The 26,206-nt window shown below is 48.6% G+C and overlaps 1 protein-coding gene across 1 annotated transcript in view; it reads right to left on the reverse strand.

Moving 5' to 3' along the window:
• Positions 1–244: 244 nt before the first annotated feature.
• Positions 245–26,206, reverse strand: part of ARHGAP31 (Rho GTPase activating protein 31) — an 81,625-nt gene continuing 55,663 nt past the window's right edge. The window contains exons 3-12 of the mRNA XM_054163230.1: positions 25,829–25,973; positions 18,151–18,233; positions 17,415–17,522; positions 15,171–15,316; positions 13,197–13,395; positions 11,375–11,499; positions 7,538–7,597; positions 5,604–6,236; positions 4,964–5,277; positions 245–2,755 (exon numbers count right to left, since the gene is read on the reverse strand). Of these exons, the coding sequence (XP_054019205.1) occupies positions 293–2,755; positions 4,964–5,277; positions 5,604–6,236; positions 7,538–7,597; positions 11,375–11,499; positions 13,197–13,395; positions 15,171–15,316; positions 17,415–17,522; positions 18,151–18,233; positions 25,829–25,973 (4,276 nt within the window). The 3' untranslated portion in view covers positions 245–292. The remainder of the gene's footprint in view (positions 2,756–4,963; positions 5,278–5,603; positions 6,237–7,537; positions 7,598–11,374; positions 11,500–13,196; positions 13,396–15,170; positions 15,317–17,414; positions 17,523–18,150; positions 18,234–25,828; positions 25,974–26,206) is intronic.

The following is a 26,206-nucleotide window of genomic DNA, read 5'->3' on the forward strand; positions in this document are numbered from 1 at the left end:
GAGGAGACTTTCACAGGGCTTGTTATCAGTAAACATGAAAAAATGCAAGTTCCCTGGGACTGGCTTACACAAAAACAGACAAAAAGGCAGACAGTGAGGGAGTAAGCAGGGGTGAGAAAAGGGAAGGAAAAGCAAGACAAAGAGACTGTGACCCTCCATAACAAAATGCTTTGCAGAAAGCTGAAAGGATTTGGGTCCATCTTGCACCAAACAGTAGCAAAATGGCAACAGAGTTGGTCTCGAACGCTCCCAATGCCATCAACCACAGGAAAGGAGTAACAGGAGCAGGCTGCTATTCGATCTGCCTCCCACTTCGTCCATCCAGAATCACAGAGCGCCTCTGAGGCTGGTAAAAGCAGCTGGTAGAAGTCTCCAGCCTCTGCCCATTCTTGGGAATGGTCATTTTGTTCCGCAGCGTCACTCCCTCGGGCGTTGCCCGCGACGTCTCGGACAGATCGCCACAAATGGAACCTGAAGAGGTGGGCTGAGTGGGGCTTCTTATGGGTGATAACATCACCCTAGAGTCTGCTGAAGAGGAGGGGTGGTCTATAATGGGGAAAGGGGGACTGAAGAGAATCAGACTCTGGGGCCTCCCGGGCCTAGATCGATAGGAAGGCTTGGAGAACCCCGACGGCCTCTCCATCTTTGAGGACTGTGGGTTGTCTCCAGCTGTCTCCCCCTCAGAGGTGCGTTTTCGGCGCAGAACTGGGGCGTCCAGAGCAGGGTAATGACTGCTCTGAGAAGGCTCCAGTGGAGAGCCAAGGCTGCTGTGCCAAGGACAGGGTGAGTCCTTCTGAGCTGGGTCACTGTTTTCTTTCTCTGCCTTGGTTTTCTTCTCTGTCAGTGGGCTCTTGGGGGCCTCCAGGTGACTCCATGCCACCCGCTGTGTCTGCCTGATAGCCTGCTTGGCTTCTGCTTCCTTCTTTTCAGCTGATGGAGTGGCATTCTGAGCCTGCAGGGGCTGGGGGATCTGGGTGTACTGAATCTTGGGTGGTATCACAGGCACTGCTCTAGCCTGGCACATCTTGATCATAAAGGAGGTCCTAACTGCTGACACGCTGACAGGGGCAGAGTTACGGCGGCCGGTGGTGGCGTGGGCCACTGCCAGATAGTCCAAGTCTAGATCCATGTGGGCATTGAAATGGGACCCCCAGGAAACACCTTTGTGGGCAGCAGGGCAGGCAGTCGGCAGGGATGGGACAGAATCACTGCATTTTACTTCTTTCTGTCCATACAGGAGGTTCCCAGGGGCAGAGGGCTTGGACAGGCTATCAAATGTGAAGAAATCTGGGGCTGGAAGGAGTGAGTCCAAGTTGAGGGATGATGGCCTAGTCTTCAGCTTGCGAGGTGTTTCTTCACTCTTATTGTTCAGCTGTGAGTCAGTGGCAGAGCATGGTGCTTTGGTAGCAGTCTCTCCTCCCAGGGCAGTGTCCTGAGATAAGGATAACTCCTCCTTGGTATTCTTTGACTGTGACAAACTTCTTGGACTATTTTTGTATTGTAAAGACAGCTCAGGCTTTGAGCTCCAAGGATTTTCTTCACTCACAGCCACTTTCTTTTCCCCTGGCTCTGAAAGAGGGATTCTGGAGGGCCTTTCTTTCTTAGCTGGTGCTTCCTCTCTGCTGAGGGGGTACCTCAGCTCCTCGGGTTTCAAAGGTTCTTCTGGAGGATATGTGTCATTCTCATCTTGCTTAGATTTGCACAGACTAGAGGGGGGAATGGGTTGTGTTTTGGGCAGCTCACAAGTCACTGGCAGAATGTCACTGCATGGTTGCTGCTGGTCAGTGGCATCTATGAAAGAGAAAGGGATAGTCCACAGACTCATCACTGTGTCTTTGCTGTCCAGGGAGAGGCTGCGACTGAAGCGTGGTCTCAGAGAGAGGCCTGTCTCTGCTCTCTGGCTCTGTGGCTGAAACCCCTGTATCATCTTCTCCTGAATGTCCTTAAAGGTGGGGGAGTGGAGTGGACTTGTAACCCACTGGTGATCCTCCCAGGGCTCCACAAGTTCTAAGCCCTGCACATTATCTGTCCATGTATCCTCATCATCCTGGTCACCAGCGTCATGGGTTCTGATAACAACATTGCCCTCCTTCAGCTCCTGGATTCCAGCTCCACTCAGTGCCTTGGAGGAGAATGTGTCCCTTTCATCATCAGTCATTACCTCAGGCTTTTCCCTCTGAGTCTGGACTCTGGAAAGGCCATCTTTTTCCTGCAGCTGGCAAGTCCTATCTCTTTCTCTCCCTGAATCTGAACATGCTTCTTTGGAGCAAGGAAATTCATCACTTGGGGAAACATTAAATTCTGATTGACTATGAAGCTTCCAGTCCAGGGGAGGAGTGAGACATTCACTCCTGCTGTTCACCACTGGGTGGTGGTTCTTTGATGCAGCTGTGCCACTCAGAAGAGGACCCAGTCTGGGCAGGGCTGAAGCACAGCTCTGCTGTGCAACCACATCAGACTGACAGTTAGGGAGGCTGTCCTGTCTTTCCATGTTGGTGGCACCAAATAAAGGCATCTGAGTTGCAGTCTGTGGTGTTTTGCTTGTAGATTTCTGCTCCAATAATGTTGGACTCTGCCCTGGGCCAGAGGATGAACTCCCTGTTTGTACTGAAGAAGGGGATTCAGAAATTAGGCCCATCCTGGGGACAGCTGTTGGCAAGAGCGAGAGCTCTTCTTCAGGTTCGATGATTTTCAGTTCCTGCTGTATCTCTGGCCACAATGGTTCCAGAAGGGCATTTGCAGAGTCCTCCTCAGGCTGAAAAATAGAAGTAATACTATGAACAAGCAGCTCACAACATACCAGTAAAAAATCTTTTAATTGTCCCTGTGATGGGTTACACCCATCCTGAAAGCAAGAGTGGGAGGGTTTGTGAGAGCTTTACCCTCCCTGGAGGGTGGTTGCCCCCTGGGAAACTAAGTTAGTCTGTTCCACTCTCCCTCCTTGTCCAGCAAGCCTATCAAAAGGAGGACACTGCAGCCATTAGCTCTCTTGGCCCCTGCCTTTGCCTGGACAAGGACTGCCGCTGGCTCCCTGCTTCTCTGCCACGTGGTCAGGCCTGATCCTTCTCCCTGCTACATCCACACCTCTCCAAAGGACTGGTTTTGTCTTTCATATTTCTTTTTTTCCCCATCTATCCTTGTTCCTTACCCTTGTGAACCCTATCTGTTATTGTTATATATCTATATCTGTATATCTATACCTATATCTATATCTATATACTGTTTAAAGAAAATTCTTTACCTCTCTACTTCCAAGCCAAATCCAAATTATTTCTTGGTGGATTTGCTCCTTCCCTTTCTATTGGGAATGAGGAAAGAGGAGGGGGGAGCAGGGGAGGGATTCTCAGCCTTGCCACCATCTGAGCTCTTAAGTCCCAGTTAAGGCTCAAACCACCACAGTCCCCAAGCAGCCCTCTTAGGATAGAGAGGCTTCTGGATGCACACACTCATGGGTGCACACACAGTGACTGCTGCAAGTACAAGGAAGGAAATACATCTCTAAACAAGTAGGTTTATGGAGAAGATCTGAGCTGCAGCCAAAATGAGATCTGGACAGATGTACTGAAAGAGTGAGGTGAATGAGGAGCTGGAATGTCTCTGCCTGTTTCTCCTCTCTTCCCATTCAGGCTTGCTTGGCCTCACCAGAGGACCTACATTCCCAAAACTGCACATGAACTGGGATGAATAATCTACCAGGGAGCTATGCCAAGAGGCTTTAAATAGCTGTCCAGAGATGAGTATTGCTGTAAGAAACTTGGAGGAATAGCTTCACTAGAAATACAGAGGAGGCAAAAATAATGATCTTTTTTTTTAGAGAATGGAAGGGGGGAAAAAAAATCAAACAAACCCCCTCAAATGTTCAGACTGTGCAGGACAAATGGGACAGCAAAAGTACAAGAGGAACTCAGAGACCATGGGCCAAAATTCTCAGACATCTGAACAGGCTACAGGCTGGGGTCAGAGTGGCTGGAGAGCAGCCAGGCAGAAAGGGACCTGGGGGTACTGATTGATTGTAGGCTGAACATGAGCCAGCAGTGTGCCCAGGGGGCCAAGAAGGCCAATGGCATCCTGGCCTGTATCAGGAACAGTGTGGCCAGCAGGAGCAGGGAAGTCATTGTGCCCTGTACTCTGCACTGGTTAGGCCACACCTTGAGTCCTGTGTCCAGTTCTGGGCCCCTCAGTTTAGGAAGGATGTTGAGTTGCTGGAAGGTGTCCAGAGAAGGGCAACAAAGCTGGGGAGGGGTTTGGAGCACAGCCCTGTGAGGAGAGGCTGAGGGAGCTGGGGTTGTGTAGCCTGGAGGAGGCTCAGGGGAGCCCTTCTTGCTGTCTACAACTACCTGAAGGGAGGTTGTAGCCAGGTGGGGGTTGGTCTCTTCTCCCAGGCAACCAGGACCAGAACAAGAGGACACAGCCTCAAACTGTGCCAGGGAAGGTTTAGGCTGGATGTTAGGAAGAAATTCTTCCTAGAAAGAGTAATTGGCCATTGGAATGTGCTGCCTGGGGAGGTGGTGGAGTCACCATCACTGGAGGTGTTTAGGAAGAGTCTGGATGGGGTGCTTGGTGCCATGGTTTAGTTGATTAGATGGTGTTGGGTGACAGGTTGGACTTGGTGATCTCAACCTGGTTAATTCTATTCTATTCTATTCTATTCTATTCTATTCTATTCTATTCTATGTACAGTATCACATCTGGAGAGTCTGAGTAGACAGATCATACTGACTGCAGTCATGCAGTTACATGCAAGGAAGTCTAAGATAGGACAGTAGGTAGTTGTGTAAAGGTAAGTGACCAGAAGGTCATATGGACAGCAGTGAAATCAGTACACAGTCAGCTCTTGGCCCTGCTTAGCTTAGGTCACAGGCTGAGTTTTCATGACTAAGGACACACAACGAAGCTTTAAACAACCTCCCATTCAGCACCACCACGTTGTCCCCTTTCTTTTCTCTCATGCCTTCTTCCTTACCACATCCCTTAAGTGTGACCCTTCTTCTGTCTTAGCTGGCTCAATCTCCTGCTGGCCACATCCTCCTCCTGAGGAGATATCCTTTGTCTTGAGCTGTTCTTGCTCTGCCTCGTTTGCAGGGTGCTCTCCTGTATGAGGCTCTGAGGCTGCTGTTTTCTCCAAGGCAGGACTCTCTTCCAAGGCTTGCTGGGGGCTGCTGGTCTTGCTTGTGCAGCTGCTTTGCCCATTTAATGTCTCCTGATTTTCTGCTGCTGGCTGTGGACTTTCTAAGGATTCAGGTTTCCTGGCTGACACCAGCTCCTCAGGGTGAGAGCCTGGATCAGAAAGACAAATGAGCAATGTTAGAACTTGTGTCTGAAAACGTGCTCTGACACCAAGCACTGCTGTTTCAACCCAATGCCAACTAACAGAGTTAAAGAGCTGCCTTTGGGCACGGCAGGAGGTTGCTGGGAGACCACCCACCTCCCCAGTCTCATTAGTGCAACAAACACCAGCCTGACCTGCTGCTGTCAACACCCACCCTGCTATAGCTTAGTCCCATTCCTGCCACAAGAGCAGGCTGGAGCAACCTCCACACCACTGAGCTGCAGGGCACCTTCGGTAGCCTCACAGAAGTTCCACATCCCACCCCTTAACGCACTTTTACCTCTGGATGGTGCTGCTGGCAGGGCAGGCCCTGGCTGTCTTTCTTTCTGCTCTGGCACCTGCTCTGTCTTGGTGTAAGTCCCTGCTTCCAGGGCAGCGGGGTTCGTGCTCTCAGCCACCAGAGAGGACAGCTCCTCCAGGCTGGAAAGGGAAAGCTTCTCCTTGGCTGGCACACGGCAAGGCGTGCTGTTGGTGCTGATGACTGCAGATACCCTCAGGGGAACAGAGACAGCAAAAGGCTCTGAGATGTTCAGGGCTTTCCTCTGGTGACGAGGGGAAGCCTCCAAGGGAAAGAGGCTGCTCGGGAAGCCTGACTTGGCAGCCGTTTCAGAGGTGTAGAACATGCGACCCCCTTTGGGGGAAGTCTGCTCATTTTCAGCGTCCTCCGCTCCCCGGAAAACCTTCAGCTGCTCAGGGGGCGACTTTGCCTGCAGTGGCCGGGGAAGACCTTTCTCCCCACTCAGCTCTGAGCTTCCTTTGGCCCCCATGGCAGATCCTTCCCGCTCCCACTCGTTCTCCTTGCTGAGGTCATACGAGCTGCCTGTGCCTCCTGTCCGTATCTTCATCACAGGAACGAAAAAGCCTCCAGTAGTCACTGCCCGTTTGAATCTGCTCTTTTCATCCTCCCCTAGAGGTGGGAAAATAGGAGCAACTCAGCGGGAGGTAAAGCATTAGTAAACAACCTTCCTGTGTGAGGAGCCCTCTCCAGTCCCTTCAGGGATGAGTCCTGCCCTGATGAGCACCTACATTTCCCCAGAGAGATGGGGACAGCAGACAATGAAGGTCTTCCAGGCTTTAGCCCCGGGGCCTGCTTCAAACTGGGCAGGCAGGGCTGGATAGGATGCTGTGCAGTGGAAATCACCTGAGACTTTTATTAGAGGCCCTTCAATCAGGTGCAGCCAAGTCTAGGGCATTGCCCACAAAGATCATAGCTCCAGGCTTTATTTGCCTGTCACTAAAGAATGGGAATTTTGTGCCCGGAATGAAACCAAAGCAATCCCTCTGCTAATACAGATGCAGAGAGGCACTGAGGTAACTCTCAGGTGCATACACCATAGACTCCATGATCAGCATGAGCCAGCAATGTGTGCTTGCAGGCCAGAAAGCAAACCCTGTCCTAGGCTGCATCAAGGGTAGTGTAACCAACAGGATGAGGGAGGTGATTCTCCCTCTCTACTCTGCTCTCCTGGGACCCCACCTGGAGTACTGTGTCCAGACCTGATGCCCCCAGCATAGGAGGGACATCAGACTGCTGGAGTGGGTCCAGAGGAGGCCATGAAAATTATTTGAAGGCTGGGGTGCCTCCCTTATGGAGGTAGGCTGAGAGAGCTGGGGCTGTTCAGCTGGGACCTTATAGTGGCCTTCCAGAAAGCCAGGAAGGGATGTTTTACAAGTGCTTGTAGTGATAGGACAAAGAGGGAATGGATTGAAGCTGGAGGAGGGCAGATTTAGACTAGATATCAGCAAGACATTCTTTACAGTAAGGGTGATGAGACACTGGAACAGGTTGCTCAAGGAGGTTGTGGATGACCCCTCCCTGGAGGTGTTCAAGGCTAGGTTGGATGATGCCTTGAGCAACCTGGTCTAGTGGAGGGTGTCCCTGCCCATGGCCTGGGGGTTGGGACTAGATGATATTTAAGGTCCCTTCCAACTCCCCTATTCTATGAATTCATGAATGTTAAAGTTGTTTTTCAACTGAAATGATTCTGTGAGTCTATAGAAGACAAAGAAAAGAGTAAAAAAAAATACACATGCCCATAAAGATGGGGGCACATGTCAGCAGCTGTAGCATAAGAGTCCAAAGATACACAGCATGGTGAGATAAGCAAAGAAACAGCCCCCAAGCGCCTTCACGCAAGCATGGGGGCAAGCTGAGAATGCAGAGAGGCAACCCTGCCCCCTTACTGTATCAGGCTACTGGTGTCTCACCTTCCACTGGCAGGGAACACAGCGAATCCATGCTCTTGGCAGGCCGAATAGTTGCTTTCTCTGTGGAAAAATGGGTTTCAGAAGGAGGCTTCAGATTCTGAGGCTTTGCAGGTTTCAGCCCACAAAGACCAAATGCTGCCGCTAGAGCAGCACGCCAGGCAGGCAGCAGAGTTATTTGCTGTTCCCAAGCATTCCCCCCCTCTGTAGCCACACCATGTGCCTTATTACCCACAACACTTGTCCACACAGCTGGGGATCTGCTAGTGCTAACAACAGCTTTGCACCTGCTGGACATGTGGAGAGCTATACTTAACCCGACCAGTCAACACCATCTCCACTGTGAAGCAGTTAAGCACCCCCAGAGCTATTATGTGCCACCACCCTCCCCAAGTGGAGGCATACTGTTGGCTGTGGGGACTTTTTAACTGAATTGACATAAACACCTTGTCACCTTCCTGATAGCAAATGGTGAGTTATTTTTGTGCTGCACTCCCAGGGTCTTTTGCTGGCCTGAGCATACCTTGCCTCCAGCAAGGCAGCAGGAAATTGATGAGGGCAGTAAGCAGCCTATTTTCCCAGTCATCCTCACTGGACTTGATTGTCCAGAAGCAAGTCACTCCTTGTCACCACTCTACAAGCCTACTCCTGTGAGGTTTTGGAAGCACGTAGCTGCTGCCAGCTGCCCTGAAAAGGGGACATGGAGGGGGGAGGTAGCTAGCTGGGAGGCCAAGTTAGCCTCTGGCAGTCCCAAAAAGGGTCTGTGGAGCTCTGGAAAATGTCTGGGAGCGTAGTTTGCTGTGTACAGTGTTGCACAAAGTAGGTAAGGCAGAATGTGAGCAAGCTTGTTGGCTGTCATATAATTAAGGCTTCTGGTACTGACTTTCACATGGGCACAGGAGTAGCTCCAGCTATTTGTGGCATTTATATGGAGTCCTGGCTACCTTTTACACTCATATGGCATGATGTTTTGAGCACTGTCTCTGCTTACCCAGAGGAACAGACTTCAAGCTGTGAAGCTTGCATTTTATTTGGCTTGCAGGCTCAGGTGCATGGACACAGAGTGTAAAAGAATGTACTGAGTCTCAACAGCAGGTTCAGCTGTTTCCTCACATTAGGCTGTAAGCAAAAAGCAGATGGAAATACAGAGCAGCACTAAAGTACTGCTTCTCAAAAGCACTGCCTCAGTGCCTAAATCTCTGCACACAGTTGTGCCTTTCTGCTGGTGAAAATGTACAGCTTCCTGTCACACAGCACTGGGTGGGCTTGGAACAAGGCTTGCTCTCCATGATCACTGTGCCCCAGGCATTCCTGGGCATCCTTGAGATAGCATTATTTCTGGACAGAATTCCTTATCCAATTTGAGCAGGTGATCCCATGATCAAAATAAGATGGAGAGCTATTTTGAGGTCTGCCATGGGCATCATATGTAAGGCCATCTGTAAACACAAAAACACTGGGGGAGGAAGGGGTCCAAAAGAGCTAGGTCAAGCAGTTCTGATCCACATACAGCTTCTCTTATATGTGGTGGTAGGTGATGTTGCCAGTGTTAACTGTTTCAAGTTTTGCAGTGTTTGGTAATGCTCCTTCCAATGCCAGCTCCTGGAGTCACAAGATTGTTTAGCCTGGAGAAGAGGAGGCTCAGGGGAGACCTTATTGCTCTCTACAGCTACCTGAAGGGAGGTTGTAGCCAGGTGGGGGTTAGTCTCTTCTCCCAGACAACCAGCACCAGAACAAGAGGACACAATCTCAAGATGTGCCAGGGGAAGTTTGGGCTGCAGGTGAGGAGAACTTCCCAGAAAGAGTAATTGCCCATTGGAATGTGCTGCCCAGGGAGGTGGTGGAGTCCCCATCCCTGGAGGTGTTCAAGAGGGGACTGGATGTGGCACTTGGTGCCATGGTTTAGTTAGTCATGAGGTGTTGGGTGACAGGTTGGACTTGATGATCTCTGAGGTCTTTTCCAACCTTATTGATTCTATGACTCTATGATTCCCTGAGCTTCCTTTTCTCCAGGAATGAACCAAGGGACAGGGATCATTACTGTCTCATGGAAAGGACTGTCCCTTACAAGCCACGAGCAGCCATTTCAGTTGATTCTTGGTTTGGGGACCGGGCCCAGACTTATTTTATTGATAGAAACTAATGATAATGCATCTAATGAAAAACTTGGGATGATCTCTGAGGTCTTTTCCAGCCTTATTGATTCTATGATTCTAAGATTATCTAAAATAATTTGCCCTTTATCACCTTTTTAAGAAGGATTGGGAGAAATGGAGATTTGATTTGGAGGCACTAAGAAAAATCTGGGCCGCGTCAACCTGAGATACTTCTAGATGAAAGCAGGTAAAAAAAAGGATATGCTTTCTGTTAGAAACTGTGATTGCTTTTCAGTCAACTTCATGATCTTCCAAACTTGAGTCATCATTTCTGAATGCTGGGAACTCGCACTGCCAATGTGAATTTCTAGGAAGCTGAATGTTTAAGACACTGCTGCTCAGCAGAGGCTAGAACTTGGGATTACAGCCAAGAGAAAAGACAACTTCTCTCTCAAAATCTGCAAGAGAAATCACTTTCCTCACTCTGTTGAGAGCTTCGAGCAATAGGGACTCTTGTCACCTTGTTTTTCACAAAGACACTGAATACAGTTGGTTCTTTAATACTCTTTGCTGGAAGGACAGCCCTTCACCCAGTGCCATGTAAGTTACGTTGTGAGCCAGAGGCTGGCTGGGCTGGAAGCGTGAGGAAGTTCTTCACTGTGAGAGTGGTGAAGCCCTGGAATGGGTTGTCCAGGGAGGTGGTTGAGGCCCCATCCCTGGAGGTGTTTAAGAGCAGGCTGGATGAGGCTGTGGCCAGGCTGATCTAGTGTGGGGTGTCCCTGCCCATGGCAGGGGGGTTGGAACTAGATGATCCTTGTGGTCCCTTCCAACCCTGACTGATACTATGATACTATGACTAACTCAAACCTACATAGCATTTGCTAGTCACCAAGCTTGACAGCTGGGCAATGGGAGCCTGTTTGTCACATACCAAAATGGAATATTTACTGTAACTGTCTGGCATATCCTCCTGAAACAGTGCTTCTCACATCATATGAAAATGAGATGTGCAGGAAATCAGGCAACAAACACAAGCCCATTAGACTATCTGAAGCCTAATGGTATTAGTGGAGATGCTGACTTGCTGGAACATGTCCAGAGAAGGGCAACAAAGCTGGGGAGGGGTTTGGAGCACAGCCCTGTGAGGAGAGGCTGAGGGAGCTGGGGTTGCTTAGCCTGGAGAAGAGGAGGCTCAGGGGAGACCTTCTTGCTGTCTACAACTATCTGAAGGGAGGCTGTAGCCAGGAGGGGGTTGGCCTCTTCTCCCAGGCAACCTGTGACAGAACAAGAGGACACAGTCTCAAGCTGTGCCAGGGGAGGTTTAGGCTGGATGTTAGGAAGAAGTTCTTCATAGAAAGAGTAATTTGCCATTGGAATGTGCTGCCCGCGGCGGTGGTGGAGTCACCATCACTGGAGGTGTTTAGGAAGAGACTGGAGGATAATGATAATAATAGTAATAATAGTAATAATAATAATAATAATAATAATAATAATAATAATTTTTAAAACCAGGTTGGAAGAGACCTTCAAGATCATCGTGGATGGGGCACTTGGTGCCATGGTTTAGTTGATTAGATGGTGTTGGGTGATAGGTTGGACTCGATGATCTTGAAGGTCTTTTCTAACCTGGTTAATTCTATTCTATTCTATTCTATTCTCGTGTAGATACAGGTTGTCCCACGCTGTCAGTATTGCAGGAGAAAGCTGCAGGGAGAAATCCTTTGAGCAAAGGGTGTGTTCTTACCAGAGAGCTTCTGTGCCCTTACGAAGACGCTGCCGTTTCGACTCAGCTTAGACTTTGATTCTGAGCCAGAGCGGCCCAAGTTAAATATCGACTTCCATTTCTTGGACTTGGTAGATAATTTTCTCCTGGAAGGAAAAAGGGCTGAGGAGGGTAGCAAACCCCAAAGACTTGTAGCTTCTCAATATCCCACCCAAGCCTCTGAGCCTTCTCCACCCAACACTGTCCCTCTTTTCTCACGTCTTTCCGTTGTAAGGCATGCAAGGCACAGCTGCACAACAAGCTCTTCCTTTTCTGTAAGTGATTGATCTGTGTTGCTGATTGGATGGAAAGACACCCAAGCCAACCCTTCAGAGAGCTGGCTCTGGCATCATGCCACAGCAAAGGTGTGAGCAATCAGCCATGCTTGTGTCTCCAGAAAGGAGAGGCTTCCATGGCTGGAACTATCTCGCAATAGAGTGAAGAAAAATTGCCTTTTTAACAGGCTTTTAATGACAGAATGCAAGACAAGTTCCAGAGAACTGAGAGAACTGTTTCTTGGTGCACAAAGCTGTCCTTTAAAGTTCACAGGCCTTTTAGTTGTTGGTGAATTATGGAAAAAAAGAAATCAAAGGATCCCTTATACAAACCAGCTATTAATGTTTCTCAGGCCAACATTACTTTAATCATAGGTGCTGTATGATCATGTGCAAGTATAGTATGCTAATCAAAGTGGAGAAGGGGAAAGGGAATTAAAGCAATTTCTCTGAACTGCCAGAGCAAGTGGGACACCAGTTCCCTGTCCCTGTGGAAATCCTAACTTTAAACAAAAAGAAGCTACTAACCCTCAAGACAGTCTTCTTCTATGCATATTACTGCATGAAGTTGTGTTTCAGTTCCTGCACATACCCACTCTGACTCACGCTTCAAACTCCCCTTTACCAAAGCAAGAACCCTCTTATCTCCCTGTCTCGCATTCCATAATGGGCTTTCTACCTCTGCAGTTCTGCTTTTCCTTCTGATTGGTACTCAGAAGAGCACAAACCAGTCCTACAAAGAGGATTAATATGTTGGGGATAGGATTGTTCTTTTCAGGTGAGAAATACACCCACATGTCTTGTCCTCTTGCCAGTACTCCTTTTGGATGGCTCCTTTTTGCTCTAATTTATCAAGTGCAAATAAATATCTTTGCTCTGGTGCTTCATGGGTCAGTAGATTAATGATCCTCCTGCTATAATCTCTCAGAACCAGACAGCAGAGTGGCCATATATTAAAAGATAGATAGACCAATAGATAAATACTTGTGCTGGGCAGCAGTGCCAACAACTGCAGCAACCTCAGCCGAAATTGGACTCTTTCTCCTCACACAGGCATAGGTGGCACTATGTCAATACCTTTCCATGCTAGGAGTGAACATTCACCTTGCTGCTTGACTGAGTACAGAGGAACATGGATGATGATGAAGCACAACAGGCCATGGATCAGCCACCAGCAGGTGGAACCCTTAGAAGAGCTATGTCCAGACCTGCTCCACGCTCAACCCATGTTTAACCAAATCCTAATCTGACACAAAGATGCAAGGGAAATTAATTCCTCCTGCAGGAAGTCTGTGAGGTTCTGTCCCAATGGAAGGATGAGAAGTGGTGGAGCTATGAACCCCGCAACTGCAATGCTCCCCAGAAGCAGCTGTGCCTCTTTTGAGAAGGGCACAGAATTTTCTCTTGGTGGTGGCTATACAATCATGCTGCAGGTGTGGGGTTATCACACTAACAAAAGTCTCATTTCCAATCATGCTGGGGAGACCCCACTTTTTTGTTTCCACTTTTACACTCCTCTGGGCACTTACTTGCTGTCAGGGAGGTCAACAACTGTGTGGAAGAGGGACCCAGTTACAGGGACAATTTCAGGCAAGCTGTTCTCTCTCCTCTCCTTCCGAGCAGGGTGGGAGGCAGACAGGCTCCGTGCCTGAGCTTCTTCCAGGCTCACCAGCTTCATTGGCAGGGAGGCCGAGGGGAGGGTCAGACTCTTTGCAACCAATGTGCTCTCTGAAAAGAAAGAAAATACATTCCAGCCTGGGGTGAGGAGAGATGAAGGCAAGAGCTTCATGTCTTCATTTGAGTGAAACATCTCCTGCAGAGGGGGGAAAGGAGTGGCACGTGCAGGGAGAGAGGCTTTTTGGCAGATAAGGCTTTCATCTCCCCAGCAACCTTAGCCATTTCAGTGCATTTCAGTGCAGGGGCTGTGCTGAGCAGTCAAAGGCTGCACTGCACAGACTTGCTGCCTTTGGAGTGCAGGCCCCAGTGTGAAAGAGGCATCCCCCAAAGCCACCAAGATTCACACATTTCCCTTTCTCCTTCCTTCCTCCCTCTGTCCCTTCCCCCCTCCGTCCCTTCCCACCTTCCCAGATTTTCATAGAATCATAGAATCAATAAAGTTGGAAAAGACCTCAAAGATCATCAAGTCCAACCTGTCACCACAGACCTCATGACTACTAAACCATGGCACCAAGTGCCATGTCCAATCCCCTCTGGAACATCTCCAGTGATAGTGACCCCACCACCTCCCTGGGCAGCACATTCCAATGGCTAACAACTCTCTCAGTGAAGAACTTTCTCCTCACCTCAAGCCTAAACTTCCCCTGGCACAGCTTGAGACTGTGTCCTCTTATTCTGGTGCTGCTTGTCTGGGAGAAGAGATCAACTCCCTCCTGGCTACAAGGTCTGCCCTGAGTCTCCTCTTCTCCAGGCTAAGCAACCCCAGCTCCCTCAGCCTCTCCTCACAGGGCTGTGCTCAAGGCCTCTCCCCAGCCTCGTTGCCCTTCTCTGGACACATTCAAGAGTCTCAATGTCCTTCTTAAACTGAGTGGCCCAGAACTGGACACAGTACTCAAGGTGTGACCTAACCAGTGCTGAGTACAGGGGCAGAATGACCTCCCTGCTCCTGCTGGCCACACTGTTCCTGATGCAGGCCAGGATGCGATTTGCCTCCTTGGCCACCTGGGCACATTGCTGGCTCATGTTCAGTTGGCTTTCAATCAGTACCCCTAGGTCCCTTTCTGTCTGGCTGCTCTCCAGCCACTCTGACCCCAGCCTGTAGCACTGCATGGGGTTGGTGTGACCAAAGTGCAGCACCCGGCACTTGGACTTGTTGAATGCCATCATGTTGGATGCTGCCTGCTCATCCCTCCACTGGAGGTGTGTAGGAAGAGACTGGATGGGGTGCTTGGTGCCATGGTTTAGTTGATTAGATGGTGTTGGGTGTTAGGTTAGACTCGATGATCTCGAAGGTCTTTTCCAACCTGGTTAATTCTATTCTATTCTAAGGTCTCTCACTGCTCAGTCTTAAAAGCTTTTTGACAGCAAACATGTCACTAAATAACAAAGTCAGCACCTCAGGAAACTGTTGATAGCCCAGAAAAGAAGTATCTTTTATAAAATGTCCCTAGGTATACATCATCAGGTTTTAGAACACAAGCTTAAGTGTTATTGTGGGAGTGTGGCCTCTGACATGGGTGGGTATGGTGGCTGCAGGGCAGGTATCATCAGTATGAGGAATTATAACTGAGGAAGCCTGGGAAAAGAATTGAAGCTATGGCTGATGGGCTTAGAAAGAAGCTGTGGCTGATGGGCTTAGAAAGAAAGCTTAGACCAGGACTGAAAAGGAATCAAGTGATCTCTTTTTTTTGTGTGGGAAGGGTTAAGCCAGGTGAGATCATGAAAAACATGAGCTGGAAACATGCTTGAAATCTTAGTTGAAGGGGTACAGATAGAGATGGAGTACATGGCATGTGACACATGGAGTGGTTCAGGGAGGTTGTTACCAATGTTCTCTGCAGAGCTGTCTTTTCTGCTGTTGGTGAAGATCTGATCCACATGGTTCAGGATGAACTCGATCACCAACTGCTGCACTCGCACCTCCAGGAAAGCTGCATCCCCATTGCAGCCAACTGCCTCAATCTCCTTTGACCTGCATGAGGAAAGAGGTATGCTAGTAATCAACATTGACACACACACAGCCTCCAGGAAGGACAGACCAGCTTTCTTTGTGCAAGACTTTGAACAGGTATGTTTTCCCCACTCTTGCTGCACCACCTCTTGCTCTCACTCTCTCACAGGCCCTCATCCTCTCTGTGCCCTTTAGTTCTTGTAAAAATTATTTTCTCCACTTTCTCTGCCACCTCTGTTATTTTCTTTCCTGCTTGTGCTACTTTCCCTGTTTAGTTTTAACGTTCTTCAGCAACAGATAATCTTTGGCTCTCAAGTTCCATTCTTCTTTCCTCCTCTTTTAGCTGTTTCAAAGCTGAGCTTTAAAGACAACACAGGAGCCTTCAAATGCTGCTTCCGGAGCCCTACTTGAAGCTTCAATCACCTCGCAGTGAAATCCCTTAGAACTCTGCTCAGGTGTTCCCTACTCCAATATTTTTCAGTGCTTTGCCATGTACCCCAGTAGTCTGTTCTCTGACCCCCAGCAGCTCTACATTCTCACTCTTGCTCTCAGCAAAGAAACATTCCTTATCTTGACATGCCAAAGTGTTGCTGAAGAAATTATCTCCAGGCAATGGATCCTTTGTAAAGTTAATGACTGGTGTGTTAGATAATAGCTTGGGGCATTGCCAAGAGGATAACCCTGTAAGGAGACTGCAGTTGCATTGCTTGCTGCTTTCTTCTCTTCCCTGAGACTTGTACTTTGAAAAAAATAACTGAAAGGAAACAGATTTTAGGTGGTTTTTACAAGGACTGAGGCTACAATGAAAATACCTCAGTAGTAAAGGTCCACTTTGTGATATTCAGTATCATAGTATCATAGAATCAGTCAGGGTTGGAAGGGACCACAAGGATCACCCAGTTCCAACCCCCCTGCCATAGGCAGGGACACCTCACACTAGATCAGGCTGGACAGAGCCTCATCCAGCCTGCTCTTAAACACCTCCAGGGATGGGGCCTCAACCACCTCCCTGGACAACCCATTCCAGGGCTTCAGCACTCTCATGGGGAAGAACTTCCTCCTCACGTCCAGCCTGAATCTCCCCACCTCCAGCTTCATTCCATTCCCCCTAGTCCTATCACTACCTGAGATCCTGAGAAGTTCCTCCCCAGCCTTCTTGTAGCCCCCTTCAGATACTGGAAGGCCAAAATTAGGTCACCTTGGAGCCTTCTCTTGTCCAGACTGAACAGCCCCAACTCTTTCAGTCTGTCCTCATAGGAGAGGTAGGCTCTCCCTACTTTGTGGTTTTAAAAGGTGAGATAACTCTCTAAGGAATGCTTCTCAAGCCTGGACTTCTCTAGCCAATGTCCCTCCTGCCTGTGCTATGCCAGTCTGGGGCTCCCCACATCAGCTCAGCCTTCGACCTCATCCTGCCCTGGACTCTCTATGCTTAGGTCATTCCTCTCACTATCTAGGTATGGGATGGATGAGGAAGGGCAATTCAACAAGACACCAAATATTTCTTTCCCCCCCCCCCCCCCCCAGATGCTATTGTTTTTTCTTGTTCTTCTTTGCTCCACAACATACCATACAAACCTCCATCTGCATGCCATCTGGCCTCTTCCCAGCAGAGTGCCAGGCACAGCAAGTGTGACAAATTAGCTGGTGGGCATGGGATCTGACACCAGCTTGCCATCTTAAGACCACTGAGCTCATCTCACTTTTGCTCAAGCCTGCAGTATTATTGTCCTGCTGCTCTAGCTCACAAGCCTTGGTGTCTCTCACCACCCCACTGCAGAAGCCCTGACACTGCTAGAAATGTCATTTCTGTTCCACTGTGATGAGCTAATTCCTCATTTTTAAATCCACATGCTTGATTCACAAACAACAGCTTCTTTTTTTCTTATAAGCACCACATAAAACCACAAACTTCCTTGAATGCTGTCAAGTAAAACCTCAGATTATTCAACTTCAGTGATTTTTTTTCCTCCTTTTAGAAACTTCTCTCTGCTCTTCTGTTTCCTTCAGTTGTTCTGCTTTCGCATTTGCCTCAGGGGATGGGTCTGCAGGCTCGGGTGCTGGCAACCCCCTTGGATCTCAACTTGGTGCTCTATATGAAAGGAACTTTCTGCTGCTGTACCTGAGGAGATTGGGAGCCCAGACCAAGGCCAGGTTTCTTGTGTGCATGTTGGTCATGCTGCTGAAGGAGGCCAGGTGAGTCAGGTGCTTGATCAGGTATTCCAGTGTCCTGCAGTGGTTTTGCATGAAGAGAGAAAAATGTGTTAAATGTTGGATGCCTGCCCACCCAGGCAGCAAGGCTCAGACCCAACCCTGCCCCCAGGACTTGTCCCTTCCTCATGGAGAGCAGTGTCTACAGTGGCAGAACAGGCCCCATAGGAGAGGATTTACCACACCATCCTTTGCATGGGATGGCAGCAAGCGCCTGAACAACTGTGTTCTAGGGCGGCCAAGGATGGGGTGAGAACCAAACAATCCTCAGCATGATGAGTGTGAAGAAGATGGCAGATGGATGGGTGGGAGTGGGATGCTGCAAAGGCTGAGAGTTTAGCTCTTGCTCAAGCATCTCCAGCAGATGAACTTCCCCTCACTTCATTCAGGACACTGGCCAAGGCTGCCACACAGGTAGTGCCCAGGGAAGGAGGATGCCAGACTGTGTCATGGGGAGAGCTTGTGCAGTCTCTAGCAAAGGTTTGTTCAATGACATTGAAATGACAGATCAGCTGCTGTCAGATTTGGCAATGGTGAGACAGCTTTTGGGGGCTGACTTCTGGAAATTCACTCCAGCATTGTTTCATGTTCCCTTATGTTGAGAGTCAGCAGGCTGTTCCTCAGCACTTGGGTGGAACTGTTCTCACCTATAATGGGATGGTGGGAGTTCCTGGATGACATTTTGAATTCGGGCCAGCTGCTCATCCTCAGGGAAGCGTGAGACTGCTTCCTGTGGAGACACAAGGAAAGAGTTGGTCCTGGCAATGGACTCAGGCAAAAAGGAAGAGGAATGAGGAAAGTCACACAAGACACCTTATTTCAGAGGGAATGCTCTCTGAGAAACAGATCATACAATCCACAAGGTTAGAAAAGACCCCAAAGATCATCAAGTCCAACCTGTCACCCAACAACTCGTGACTAACTAAACCATGGCTTCAAGTGCCACGTCCAATCCCCTCTTGAACACCTCCAGGGATGGGGACTCCACCAGCTCCCTGGGCAGCACATTCCAATGGCAAATTACTCTTTCTGGGAAGAACTTTCTCTTCACCTCCAGCCTAAACTTCCCCTGGTGCAGCTTGAGACTGTGTCCTCTTGTTCTGGTGCTGGTTGCCTGGGAGAAGAGACCAACCCCCACCTGGCTACAACCTCCCTTCAGGTAGTTGGAGAGAGCAAGAAGGTCTTCTCTGAGCTTCCTCTTCTCCAGGCTAAGCAACCCCAGCTCCCTCAGCCTCTTCAGGGGCCACGAGGTCATGACACACTTTTGTCTGCATTCCTAGGAGTTTGCTGTGTTGGTATTCATCAGTTCAGCTATTCCCTTTGTGCTGGGGGAAGGCAAACCACCATCAAGTTCAAACAATGCATGACTGTCTGGGAACCTCCTGTCTACCCTACTGCCACTGGAGTTTGGATTGAATTCAAAGACAGATGCTGGGGCACACATTACCAGCAGAAGTTTTGCATGTGGACAGACGTCACCGTCTGTACTGCTAGGAAAAGAAAGGAAAAGAAGGAATGAACCCATCCCAAACCACCCATCACTTAAACATTATGAACCTGAAATTACCAGCCACAACTACAGAAGAATCTTCTTGTGGCAATCACTGCAACATCCACACTGCTGATGCTGCAATCTCTTTCCTGGACCTTTTTCCAGCAGACCACTGCTCATGTACAACCACCAGTAAACCAAACATTGCCAGTTTCATGGCCAGAGATGAATACAAATCATGTTTTATTCCCAAACACTGGGAACTGAGATATATGTGATGTTAGAAAGGAATCCTTCACAGAAAGAGATTGGCCATTTGAATGGGCTGCCCAGGGAGGTGGTGGAGTCACCATCACTGGAAGTGTTTAAAAAGAGACTGGATTAGGCCCTTGGTGCCATAGTTTAGTTGGTGTTGGGTGATAGGTTGGACTTGATGATCTTGAAGGTCTTTTCCAACCTGGTTAATTCTGTATTCTGTATATGCCCTCCAGTCTGAACTTCTCACTGGTTTGATGGCAAAGATAAACAAGTGAGGTCAGTAGCTTGGCGCATATATGAGATGGGGATGCATTTGCTTTGCTCAGATTAGAGGTAGGTTAACTGGTAGGTAACTTCTGGTAATTTTTTATCCATAACTACAGGTCTTTCAGCCCAGAAATCCTAACTATAAGAAGTCTTGTACTCTACATACAAGATTTCAGTTTGAAAGGGCTTGTTCAAAGTGGGAGATGCAGGGAAATGCAAACTTCAACTTGCTGCATCTAAACCCAGACTGTGCATGATATTTTCTCCCCAGAGTACTGATTTGAATCCCCATATTTAACTTGTGTGTCTCAAATATCTTATGCTTAGACAACCAGTGAATACCAGCCTCTCTGAGGTCATGACCCATTCAAGCCTCCAAGCCACATTTCTGACCCATACATGTTGTGCCTTTGAAATCTGAGGCCTCTTCTAAAACTCAAGATTACAGCAGCAGAATAGAGCATTCAAGGAAGAACCAATAACTCCATTTATTACATCTATTAATCATGGCATGAATTTATGTCCTTCTCTTGGTTTCAGCTGGGATAGAGTTAATTTTGTTCCTAGTAGCTGGGAGAGTGCTGTGTTTTGGATTTAGCATTGCACTGATAACACACTGATGTTTTGGTTGTTGCTAAGCAGCACCTTGCCTAAGTTAAGGACTTTTCAGTTTCCCATGCTCTGCAGCAAGCAGGTGCACAAAAGCTGGGAGGGAGCATGGCCAGGACAGCTCACCCAAGCTAGCCAAAGGGATATTCCATACCATGGAATGTCATGTCCAGCAGATACAGATCACTGCTCATGCACTGGTCAGCAGGTAGCTAGCAACTGCATCTGAATCACTTGTCTTTTCTTGGGATTTATGTCACTCTCCTTTTCATTGCAATTATTATTGTACTATATAATTGTTGTTATTGCTGATTTTCTTTTATTTTAATCATTAAACTGTTCATATCTTGACCCACAAGTTTTACTTTTGTTTGTTTGTTTTCAATTCTCCTCCTCATTCCACTGGGAGGAGGAAGGAATGAGCAAGTGGCTGCATGGTGCCCACTTGCTGGCTGGGGTTAAACCACAACAGTCATCAAGAATGTTTTTACTACACTGGTGATTCTGGGAGTGCACAACTCATAAGCCCTGGTTAACAAGTGGAGAAGGGAAGGGAAGGGAAGGGAAGGGAAGGGAAGGGAAGGGAAGGGAAGGGAAGGGAAGGGAAGGGAAGGGAAGGGAAGGGAAGGGAAGGGAAGGGAAGGGAAGGGAAGGGAAGGGAAGGGAAGGGAAGGGAAGGGAAGGGAAGGGAAGGGAAGGGAAGGGAAGGGAAGGGAAGGGAAGGGAAGGGAAGGGAAGGGAAGGGAAGGGAAGGGAAGGGAAGGGAAGGGAAGGGAAGGGAAGGGAAGGGAAGGGAAGGGAAGGGAAGGGAATTAATCAGGTTTGAAAAGACCTTCGAGATCATCAAGTCCAACCCATCATCCAACACCATCTAATTAACTAAACCATGGCACAAATACCTCCAGTGATGGTGACTCCACCACCACCCCAGGCAGCACATTCCAATGGCCAATTACTCCTTCTGTGAAGAACTTCTCCCTAGCATCCAGCCTAAACTTCCCCTGGCACAGCTTGAGACTGTGTCCTCTTGTTCTGGTGCTGGTTGCCTGGGAGAAGAGACCAACCCCCACCTGTCTACAACCTCCCTTCAGGTAGTTGTAGAGAGCAATAAGGTCTCCCCTGAGCCTTCTCTTCTCCAGGCTAAGCAACCCCAGCTCCCTCAGCCTCAGAGACCAAGGGAGGCCTTCTTCTCCCTATGCCCAGGCTAAAACAAGCCAAGCAGAGTTAACTTATCTATCCTTTGAAAGAAGCATCCATCACTCAAGTAAGATGGCAAGCTAGAGAGTGTGAGAGGGCAGCATTTTTGCAGACATTGATAGCCACTGAGGTCATGACTGGGATGTCACATCCGTGAACTTGACACAGCGATGACCAAAAGGCCAACCCCTTCCCAGTCAGAAAGAATTTGACTTTCTTTCTCCACAAAAGTCTGAATCACTCTGGTGACTCAAAGCAGAGCTTACCCCATCTCAGAGACAGCTCTGACTGAGTCAGGCTGGGATTAGTATGCATCCTTTACTCCTACCAGCACTCTTCTGCCTAGGCACAGCTGCTACCACTCCCTGTTCAGACACTCCACACACACACACGTCTAGAGGTTTTTCTGCTCCCTGGGGAATTGATCTTTTTTCTTTCTTTCTTTCTTTCCTCCTGGTGTCTGACTGAGCTTCCTGTCAGCTGGGTTACCCATTATAAATCCCTACTGGGTAGATTTACGTGAACAACAGATTTTGTGCCTGAGCAGACAAAGTAAAGAGCTGGAGATTTAAAAGGAAACAAAGGAAATATCCCCTTTAAGACAATCCAAAGTGATAACAATTTGGAAAGCTGGCACAAGGTTTGAAAACACAGTTGTTCAGGGAGCATAGAATCATAGAATTAATAAGGTTGGAAAAGACCTCAGAGATCATCAAGGCCAACAAATCACCCAACACCTCATGGCTATCTAAACCATGGCTTCAATGCCACATCCAAGCCCCTCCTGAACACCTCCAGGGATGGGGACTCCACCACCTCCCTGGGCAGCACATTCCAATGGGCAATTAATTACTCTTTCTGGGAAGAACTTCTTCCTCACCTCCAGCCTAAACTTCCCCTGGCACAGCTTGAGACTGTGTCCTCTTGTTCTAGTGCTGGTTACCTGGGAGAAGAGACCAGCCCCCTCCTGGCTACAACCTCCCTTCAGGTAGTTGTAGACAGCAATGAGGTCTCCCCTGAGCCTCCTCTTCTCCAGGCTAAACAACCCCAGCTCCCTCAGCCTCTCCTCACAGGGCTGTGCTCAAGGCCTCTCCCCAGCCTCGTTGCCCTTCTCTGGACACACTCAAGTGTCTCAATGTCCTTCTTAAACTGAGTGGCCCAGAACTGGACACAGGACTCAAGCTGTACTGAAGACCAAAGTAGCACACCCAACCAAAAGTGAGAGAAGCTCTCATCCTAACTTGGGGCTGTTTAACCCTTTTCTGAGAGACATTCTATTGAAGAGTCAGATGTGTTGATTTAATGGTGAAACATTTCCCTTTAGAAAGTATTTGTAAAGGAAACATTTCATCAGGGATAGAAATGTGTTCCCTTTTGCTTTTGAGTTAAACTATTTACCAAATATATCTACTGAAAATCTGCAAGTCATCAGCCCCAAACTGCACTTTTCAGCAAACATTCCTTCCTAAAACATAAAAGTTTCCATCTTCATGTTTCCTTTGCAGCATTTTTTCTTTCACAAATCAGTAGCAATTGCCAAAAAGGCATCAACCAAATAGCTTCAGCAAGAATGAGACTCATCAGTTACTGTGAATGGTTGAATGATACCCTGTGTTTTCAAGATCTCATTCATCCTGACTATCTCTAGCTTAGAGATCATAGAATCATAGAATCAATAAGGTTGGAAAAGACCTCAGAGGTCATCAAGTCCAAACTATCACCCAATACCTCATGACTAACTAAACCATGGCTTCAAGTGCCACGGCCAATCCCTTTTGGAACACCTCCAGGGATGGTGACTCCACCACCTCCCTGGGCAGCACATTCCAATGGGCAATCTCTCTTTCTATGAAGAATTTCTTCCTAACATCCAGCCTAAACCTCCCCTGGTGCAGCTTGAGACTGTGTCCTCTTGTTCTGGTGCTGGTTGCCTGGGAGAAGAGACCAACCCCGTCCTGGCTACAACCTCCTTTCAGGGAGTTATAGAGAGCAATAAGGTCTCCCCTGAGCCTCCTCTTCTCCAGGCTAAACAACCCCAGCTCCCTCAGCCTCTCCTCACAGGGCTGTGCTCCAAACCCCTCCCCAGCTTTGTTGCCCTTCTCTGGACACCTTCCAGCAACTCAACATCTTTCCTAAACTGAGGGGCCCAGAACTGGACACAGGACTCAAGGTGTGGCCTAACCAGTGCTGAGTATAGCAGCAGAATGACTTCACTGCTCCTGCTGGCCACACTGTTCCTGATACAGGCCAGGATGTCACTGGCCTTCTTGGCCCCCTGGGCACACTGCTGGCTCATGTTCAGCCTACTGTCAATCAGTACCCCCAGGTCCCTCTCTGCCTGGCTGCTCTCCAGCCACTCTCACCCCAGCCTGTAGCACTGCATGGGTTTGTTGTGGCCAATGTGTAGAACCTGGCACTTAAATGTACTGTATCTCATGCCCTTGGACTCTGCCCGTCTTTCCAGCCTGGTAAGGTCCTCTGCAGATCTCTTCTACCCTCTAACAGATCAACACCTGTCCCCAGCTTGGTGTCATCTGCAATCTTACTGATGACGGACTCAATCCCCTCATCCAGATCATCAATAAAGATCTTAAAGAGCATGGGGCCCAGCACTGAACCCTGTCAATGCCTCCTGTGCCATAACAGTGTGTTTGGAAGCTCTTGATTCAGGCTAGCAGCAAAGCAAACAGTAGCATCTGAAGCTAGAGCTGCTTGCCACTTCCCCTTTCACTTGGATGTGACTTTGCAAAACTTCTCTGCAACGTCTGATGGTTTTGGCGCTGTCTGTTCTCCACCTCTCAGCAAATAGGAAAGAGTAGGATGACAGAAATTCCTAACAAAGAGCGGATGTTTCCAACACTGAGGAATCAATCCTTCTCCTTCTCCCACCCCAGCTGTTCTAAGAAGCTGGTGAATTCTTTGAGCTGGAAATTCACACCTCCAGGCACATCAGATCCCAGCCTGGATGATCCCATTTAGATTCGTCGGTGCCATAAACAACAACTGAAAGTGGGTTTAGAAGGGTGAGAAGCAGGCAGCCTAATCAACAAGCATAGCATGCTGTGCCCTCTTCTAATGAAATATTCCCTGGCATCAAAATTAGCCAACTCTCTGAAAAATTCAGGCTTGGTGGTCTTATTTGTCTGCTCCCCCCCCCACCGGCAGTCTGCTCCCAGGCTCCAGCTGTATCCATGTATAATCTATGGTTGTTTCGCAGAATCAAGCGACTTCTCTTTGAATTGCAACCTCTTTAAACAAGGTTGGAGAATTCTGTTTGGCCACCTGCCACTTTCCTCTGCCATCTGTATTTGTGGCATGATCATGATGGACCTGATACCCCGGGGCTGACACAACCTCGTCACGTGCGCTCTGACAAACTGCATGAAAACCGCTGCGGCTGCAGAGAGGTTGGTGCTCCGCATGGAGGCTGAGCCATCCGTTTGTGCATGTGTCAGGGACTGTCACAGGGACAGGGAGGAGGAAACTGCACCCTTATGATTATGAACAGGAGCCAGCAGTGTGCCCAGGTGGCCAACAAGGCCGATGGCATCCTGGCCTGCATCACAAATAGTGTGGCCAGCAGGAGCAGTGTTCTCAGCCCTGGTTAGACCACACCTTGAGTCCTGGGTCCAGTTCTGGACCCCTCAATTTGAGAAGGACATTGAGACACTTGAACATGTCCAAAGAAGGGCAACGAGGCTGGGCAGAGACCTCAAGCACAAGCCCTATGAGGAGAGGCTGAGGGAGTTGGGGTTGCTTAACCTGGAGAAGAGGAGGCTCAGGGGAGACCCTGATTGCTCTCTACAACTACCTGAAGGGAGGTTGTAGCCAGGTGGGGGTTGGTCTCTTCTCCCAGGCAACCAGCACCAGAAAAAGAAGACACAGTCTCAAGCTGCGCCAGGGGAAGTTTAGGCTGCAGGTGAGGAGAAAGTTCTTCCCAGAGAGAGTTGTTAGGCATTGGAATGTGCTGCCCAGGGAGGTGGTGGAGTCCCCATCCCTGGAGGTGTTCAAGAGGGACTTGGCACTTGGTGCCATGGTTTAGTAGTCACGAGGTGTTGGGTGACAGGTTGGACTTGATGATCTTTGAGGTCTTTTCCAACCTTGTTGATTCTATGATTCTATGATCACAAGCCCCAGCTTACACAGCAGGCTCTTGGTGATGGACAGTAATGAGGAAAGGAAAGAGAATTAGTAATTCTGGGAGGAGGTGCACAGGGATAAGAAAGAGCAGCAGTAGGGAAGCAATGAGGTGGAAAATTTACCAAGATAAAGGGGAGGAAACAGCAGAGAAACCGAGAGAAATAAACAGAAATTGGGGGAAAGGAACAAGGACAGGGAAAGAGAGCCAGCACAAGATGAGAAGGGAAGAGCACTGGGAAATGTTTATACAGATAGATGCACCAGAAGCCAGGACTTCAGAGTGAATTCCAAGCAGCTGTCATGGAGAAACCTGCAACACATCCACACTGCTGGAGAGGAATGAGAACAGCAAAGGGTCTCACCGTGAATTTCTTGTAGAGCTCATAGGTGAGGAGAGGGTTGGGCAGTTCCCTGAAGTAGAGCTTGCAGAGTGACCCCACACAGTGGATGTCCTGGAGGTAAACTTCTCTTGTCAGGTCTGGGCATTGGTCAGACACAAACTCTTGTCTGAAACAACATTGAAACATAACAGCAGAGGTGAACAATAGCTGTAGCATCCCAGTAGTCCACCCTAAATGCTCTTTCACAGCAAGAAGGGAAAAAAGAGGCTTTAAAGCAGAGATCTCTCAGTAGCCCAGCCCAGTTTGTCTCCAAGGTTTCAATTAGTCATTGGTTTCCCTAACATAGTACCGTGAGTGGACTCCAAATTGATATAAAAAGATTGCTTTGTCTTGAATTGA

This window comes from Dryobates pubescens, chromosome 8, assembly GCF_014839835.1.
Source record: "Dryobates pubescens isolate bDryPub1 chromosome 8, bDryPub1.pri, whole genome shotgun sequence".
NCBI lineage: Eukaryota > Metazoa > Chordata > Aves > Piciformes > Picidae > Dryobates > Dryobates pubescens.